The 7,092-nt window shown below is 41.4% G+C and overlaps 1 protein-coding gene across 1 annotated transcript; it reads right to left on the reverse strand.

Moving 5' to 3' along the window:
• Positions 1-5,666, reverse strand: spag8 (sperm associated antigen 8). The gene is made up of 6 exons (XM_068732449.1): positions 5,495-5,666; positions 4,847-5,006; positions 4,579-4,624; positions 3,374-3,494; positions 1,548-1,610; positions 1-1,098 (listed from the first exon to the last, which is right to left on the reverse strand). The coding sequence occupies exons 1-6, from the start codon at positions 5,561-5,563 to the stop codon at positions 991-993; spliced, it is 567 nt and encodes a 188-aa protein (XP_068588550.1). The 5' UTR covers positions 5,564-5,666; the 3' UTR covers positions 1-990.
• Between the last annotated feature and the right edge of the window lie 1,426 nt (positions 5,667-7,092).

The following is a 7,092-nucleotide window of genomic DNA, read 5'->3' on the forward strand; positions in this document are numbered from 1 at the left end:
ATAGTTAGAAAGGTCTTAAGGATTCTGGAAATACTTTCAGAACAGTGGTAAGTGTTGGTAAGCCTTCTGGATGCATCAAAGATCACTGCGTATTTATTTTTCAGAAATATCGGATGCTTAGCTCAGTGTTCGGGATGGTATGCTTCTGCATGCTGAGACTTGTAAGGACCTGCTTCACATTTAAATATAGTCACTCAAATAAAAGTTATAAATGTAACTAAAAAATATCTTTTGAGCGGCAAATGACCTTTTTGATAGAAAAAGATGAATGGAGCCTGTAAACAAACTGAGCTCCCTGGTCAGGTAGAGGCAGCGTGAGGAAACGGTACAAACAACAGCCCAGCTATGAAAAGGACTGCCTTTGCTGTCGCTTTGAAAAAGAAAGTTAAACTTTCAACAACATGACCTGGATTGTGTTTTGCACAATCCATCTTCCATCAGCTAAACATGATTTAGTCTTTGCAAGGCTGAAGATGGGCTCCATTGGGTTTCATGTTTATGTTAAAAGGTGCAGTGTGTAAGATATGGCCAGAAATGTAGTTTAAAACATTCAAAATAACTACGAGTCGTTCACTGGTTACTTTCACTTTGGATTTAACGTTTAACGGATTATATAATATGTCGACTATCTATTTTTAGGGAGCCAGACACGGAGGCAAATGTTTCTCAGCAAATCCGCACAACAGAAACCTGTCAGTCAACATGACATCAGATGTGTGTATGCCATGGATTTATTTTATTTTGTTCTTATCTGGCAGAATTACTCAAATGAAATATTCTTCCCATTTTTAACAAACACCTTCATGTAAATCTGTAGATATTTAGGGCTGAAAGGCTGCCCTTCCATTGACTCCATGGTTTTCAGATGTGACGATGACAGCTAATTACCAGCAGAGGTGTCACCGCACTTGAGAATAACAATCACCTTTGAATTGGATTCCCACTTTAATGTCAACTGCTAATGATGTGATGATACTCTGACATACTGTCTCAGTTATCAGGTGGGAGCTGGATGTCGTCCAGCCGCTCGCTGATCGGCGTGCTGAACAGGGTCGACTTCCTGAAAGGTGCTTTCAGGTTCTGCACGGCAGTCGCACCCTGTGACACAAAACCACACAAGAACAGTTTTAAAACGTGATCAATCATTTCCTAAATCTTACCGCACATGCTGTGTGCAGACTGAGGAATCTGACGCAAGATAATAAAAAAGGAGGACACAGAGTGAGAGAGGGAAGATAATCAGTCTAAAAACATCCTCCCCTAAACCTTGGTGGATGTGTGAAACTCTTCTGGTGGTGACATGACTTAAGTGACTGTATGTTATTTATTTTGTACAAAGAAAACTGTAAACTTGCTCAGACACTAGGCACAAACCTACAGTGTTCATTATCGGAGAGAAAATGACCCTGATATAGATCATATATTCCTTTTGGCCCAAAAATAAATGACTGAAAACAAACTGAAAATGTTTTATGTAGAATTAATAACAGCAAACAAACTGCAATACATGACACCCGATGTCCAAAAAGTGAAACGATCTGGCGCACCTGTATCCGCTGGCAATTTTCACTCCAAAATGTGACGGCCTGGTCAGTTTTATAGTCATGAACCTGGATATGAGAAAACAACAACAGCACACTGTCAAATGAATGCAATCGTGAGTTTACACATGTCATATCAGAAGTTATCAGAACTACAAGTGAGGTCTTCAAACTGCTGCCTCCAGACAGAAGAAAGTGAAGCTGGAACCAGATAATGTTTGGCATTTTTAATTGATACATTAATAGACAATCAACAGTGTAATTGATTAGTGTTCTACCATCCGGATACATTGGTTTGTGCAACTCTTATTCGAAAGAAACATTTCCTCAAATGTTTAAGAATGTCCAGGAGTCAAAGACTTTTAGAGTCGCCATGATATAGAGTGTGAGCTGATCTTTTGAAAATGATGGAGAATCATAATTTGTATTTGCTCATGTTAATCTAAGGATTTTACGACAGAAAATGTTTTTGTTGTTTTGCGGCTGCAAAGAGCGCAGTCTTCATATCACACTCAATCCTTTACCGTTATGGTGTGGCATTCCTTCGTACCTTCCTACTGCTGTCAAGGACAATAATAATAACCGTTTTTTTGCTTTTTACTGTTCTCTTCCCGGAACCTCTCCTGCCTTTACAGATTTGTTTCTATTGTCCGTTGTCCTTCTGTTCCTTTGTTATCAGTTTCCTTTTGTTAATAAAACATTTTGATCACAAAAGGACGAGAGGAAGAGTTGAGAGGAAATCGAACAGAACCTATAGGAAAATAACTTTAAGTTTTTATATCAGTCAGAGGCTGAGCTGCCACACAGACAATAAAAAACTACAGCTACACGGGTACAAAATACAGCAGTATCTGCAAATCAAAATGGCTGTTTGGGGCGAATGTACACAAGCTGCAAAAACACAGCAACAGACACATTTATGCAAAGACAAGAAGGCAGAGAATGGCTTTGCTTTCAGTCTAAATACACCTTTCCTCTCATGAAGACCAGTGGACTCAGGCATCAATCTTTGGGTTTATCTCAGGTTTGTTGCTATGCTCTCACATAACCTGGTTGAATTACCATGGTAACCTATTGCCGAGCAGCTAACCCGCTAGGATAAGTGTCATAATATGACACTCGTGGTTTTGATGATAATGACTGTGATTGACTTGTAATGAGGAACTCTTTCACATGAGCCAGGTGATAACTAGCTCCAGGTTGTCCAGGGTCACCAGAGTTAAGCTTAGTCAAGAATGTAGACTTGCATAAAGCCAGACAAAGTTGAACTCGTTTGGTGATGCAGGCCACCTAAATGGAATGGTGCCATCATTGATGTTATTAGCTACACATGTGCTTTTCCTGTGAGGGAAAACATCTGCCAATCAGAAAGATCTGCGGATTAATCAACTAATCATTTTAGAAGGTAAAGTCAGCAACCGGGTTTCCCAGTTATCCTACAACTGAGTCTGGAATCCGATAGCAATGTTATAATATGATTAATGATGTTTGTTTACAATTATGGCTATTGGAAGGAGGAAAAAAACATAATTATCAGTCGTAATCTGCCGCCCTCTTTGTCCAGTTGGCTGGTAATTTGAAACAGGCACAGCTATGTAAAGTAGATGAAAACACATGCTTGTACAAACCTAACAAACAAATAAGTCATCCAAATGTCAAACTGGTGCAACATATTGGGCGTAGTTTTACCACCAGTCCCAGTACTGATGTTGTGGTTTAGGCACTTATAGCAATAAACAACATGTTGCTTTTGATTCAACAGATTTGAGCTCATCACTGTTCGTAACCTTGCATACACACATGATTTAGAGTACGCACGCACACACACTTACTTGTGTTGTTTCGGGGATAAGAGGCACAAATCCCTCGACACCGAAATCTTTCTGGGTTGTGGAGCAGTAGTCCGTTTCGAGACTCAGTTCAGTTGGGTTCAGTTCAGCTTGAACCTTCTCTCTGTGAAAACAAGAGGATATCAATGGAAGAAGTACTCAGAAGTACAAGTTTAATGTTTTCAATCAGCTAAATTAAAACAAGCTATACACGTTTGTTTGTGTCTCATTTCACTTGCAGTAAAAATAGCTAATTTAGTTTTTTTTAATATGGAGTGAATTAAAGCATGAAAACACCAAGTCAGAATAACGGCAGGTTTTCCTGATTGTCCCATTCTGCCGCCGTTGAATGTGAATGCAGCATAAGACACAAGGGAAGGAAACAAGACCATTCCACATCATCCACAGAAATGGTAGAAGGGCAAGTTGTCTAGCTCTAACAGGTGGAAGAAGACCACCAGAAGAGCTCTAATCAGAGCAAACTACTGTGTGGGTGAAACATTGGTACGTTGGGCCCTTAAGAGCGGTGATGTAAGACACGCATTACCCTTGAACATGTCATTTAATGTCCCTCAGTGGATCAATGGTCATCATGTAGATTGGAGTAGAACTGTTTCATGTTGTGTCATAAGAGACTGGTGTGATATTTACAGTAAGCCATAAAACAATGAAAGCCTTTCACTCTCCAAACCTCTGATCTGGATAACTGTTGATTCATGTATTCAAAAGGGCAATATATTTAACATAACAAGCGATTAGCTGAGAAAATTGCTCTGGAGCGTTTTAGCGTTTTAGAACCCTGTATGAATCGAGCAGTGTTGGTGTGTACTTATAAAGTCCGGGACATTTAGTGCGTGGCTCAAGACTGAGTGATGAGACACTGTCTACTGCCGAGCGAGCCGTTTTCATCAAAAGACATGATGCTTTGTATTCTTTATGAGCAGTTAACATGTGCGGCGTGTTCATAACCTCATCTGTGGGGTATAGACTCAATAAACGGCATCAGGACGACTGGCCTCCATGTAAAATAACATCATAAAATGTGATTTAAAAAGGTACTACAGCTGTGATGGAACAGTAAAACCGGCCCAGACGTGTAAATATTACATCACTTTCCTCCGACGAGTTCCCCTCAAGTTTCCACATACAACACCACTTGCAGCAATGATTCATTTAGCATCAAAAGACTCGTTTCATACTTGATTTACCTTATCATCTCGGTGATATGTTTTTCCAAAAGCTCGCCTCTGACGCCTGGACCATGGGAATGTAGAAGAAGAGATGAACGGAGCGTGCGCAGCAAATCATCGGAAAAAGATTTATTGAACAGTGAAATAAAAGTGTCTATGCGAAGGCTGTAATCTGGTATTCTATAAAACACCACCACCTGAATAAAATCTGTTCTACTCGGTCTAGTCTGTACATGGGTGATACAGTATTGGTAGTTTCATCCTGTGAATGGTGGAAGACACATACCCCGCAGCCTCACCCCTGGACTTCTAGGAGGGACGTAAGCCGCTTTCAGCGTGGTGACAGTCTCCATTTTAGAGTCCTGGTCCATCATGAGGATCCCTCTGTGTCCGCGTTTCTGAATCTGTGACCTCGTCTTCTGAGCGTCGAGAGCAGCAGCGGCCCTCTGTGTGCATGCCGATACGAGGGTTTTAGATGAAAACATGAAAACATGTCACAAGCTAGAGGAATGCAATAAATACTACTTTTATAAAGCACCGTGTTTGGGCCACAATCAAATGATTGATTTGAAAGAAAAACATCTTATTTGTGTTTCATGCAATGCCAAACTATTTTTAAAATTATTATTTTTCTTTATATGAGGAAAACCTCACAATCTGTAATAGTGACAGGTGACCTGAATTGTTTTTTACCTGCCACTGTCAACATAGAGGTAATTTCATTCCCTGGTTATAACCAATCAAAACGTTGGCTGTGGAAATACACCTTTCAAAGAGCCAAGCACAGGTGTAACTAATTATGTCTATCACGACTGAGTTCCAGGTGCCATTACCAGTGCCCTGCATGCTGGCTCATGATAAAAACATATAATGGTAATTTAGAAGTTACACAAGCAGTCAGGAACGACGTTTGGCTGCGGCGGCGGCTACCCACCTCTTCTGCCCTGCTGAGCAACACACAACTCCCGTCTCTCTCTCCCTCAGTGTTCGGCTGCTCGGCCATCGTAGCGCCGAGAAAACCGCTAAACTTGACTACAATGCGCCACGTTACAATGCGCTGAAACCTGTAACGCTGGTTAACTGGCCTATGTTACGCCTCCCGTCCTCTGAAGTAACGCGAAGTCAACAGGGTTCTGTTGAAGGAAGCGTCGACATGGCAACGGAGCAAACTCCGGCACCTACACCCTCCCACTCGGTGACGTAGTGAACTCCATCGCAGCTGAATGAAGCGCTCTTTTATTGAGGCGTGGGGTATAAACACAGCTGCAAGCTTGAGGATGAACTTCTCTCTCTCTGGCTATAGGAAACTATAAATAATGACCAGAGTCAGAAATACAGCTATTGATCCCCTGTGGTAAATCGGGTTACTTTACAGTTGCTCCCATTCTAGAATTGAAATATAACATAGAGAAATTATAAGAAAGTATGTAAAAAATATCGTCATTATACTACCGTACAATGACAATCCATATGTAAAAAATACATATATGTGAATTATGTTTACTCCAAAAAACAACAGTGCAAATAATAACGCTAACATTTTTTTAACTATATGATAAGTGTGTAAAAATGCAAGAATAGTAATGACTATAAAATTAGGACTATCTACTAGTCGTGGACATTGTTTTCAAACCTAAGAGCCAATAAGCTATTCGATCAGGTGACAGCCAGGTGTTTCCCATCATGCCCTGGGCCTTGCAGGTTCATGTGCTCTAATAACTGTGTTATCAGGTTATTGTTGCCTTTATGTGCATGCCGATAAACCAAGTTGGGATGATAGACTGTATGGAAGAGGGTTTGGATTAAGTCGGACAAAAATCGAACTGATCAATACTGCGCTGGCCTGGCACATCTCTACGAGCCTGCTCTACGTGCTCTAATTGGGTTATGGCTCGAAAGGATCCGACTTGCGTACAACTCTCGCGAGGGCGAGAATTGATGTTTGTGTCTTTATATTCAGATAAAGCTCTGCTCCTGGCCCGGAAGAGGAGACGCTGCTGCTGGGCGTGGAGCTTTACACCTCCCGCTGTAGCTCTGACTGCAGGGAAGAACGGATCTGGGTGTTTCCACGATGGGCTGGTCGCTGCAGGAGGCCCCACTGGAGTCTGAGCTGAAGGAGTTTAGTGGATGAGTTCAGATTTCACCTAGAATCCGACCTGTTGGTACCGATGACAAGCATAAAGAATAACTAAGCCAATCGTCTCCCCGATGGTCTCGTTTACTAATGAGAGTCATACAAAGGCGTCAGTACATTAAGAATGTTTCATAAACGTAAGTGAAAAATCAACATTAATACAACAGTAACAGTCGACTCTCTCCCAACAAGGTCATTCCCCCAATACCGATCCCTTCAGAGTGTGTATTTTTTCCTCGAGTCACTCTAACTACAACAGGACTGTGACGGATCCTTTCTAACCATGACCCTCTGTCTCTGATGGTAAGCCACAAATTGTGAAACCTTGGAAAATCGCTTGCCATACTCGTTGCCAGACGACCTATCCTTAACAAATCCAGGTTCTCAAGGTCCGCTCG

Source organism: Cebidichthys violaceus, unplaced genomic scaffold (genome assembly GCF_023349555.1).
Source record: "Cebidichthys violaceus isolate CVI_PGR_0920_01 unplaced genomic scaffold, fCebVio1.0.p SCAF_59, whole genome shotgun sequence".
Taxonomy (NCBI): Eukaryota; Metazoa; Chordata; class Actinopteri; order Perciformes; family Stichaeidae; genus Cebidichthys; species Cebidichthys violaceus.

What these genes read in the sequence shown, in the direction of transcription:
- spag8 (XM_068732449.1), bottom strand. Translation starts at nt 5,563, where the DNA reads ATGGCCGAGCAGCCGAACACTGAGGGAGAGAGAGACGGGAGTTGTGTG. An exon ending in TCCAGGGGTGAGGCTGCGGG is followed by an intron (nt 4,625 to 4,846) that starts GTATGTGTCTTC and finishes CCCATGGTCCAG; the next exon opens with GCGTCAGAGGCGAGCTTTTG. An exon ending in AAAATTGCCAGCGGATACAG is followed by an intron (nt 1,099 to 1,547) that starts GTGCGCCAGATC and finishes TTTGTGTCACAG; the next exon opens with GGTGCGACTGCCGTGCAGAA.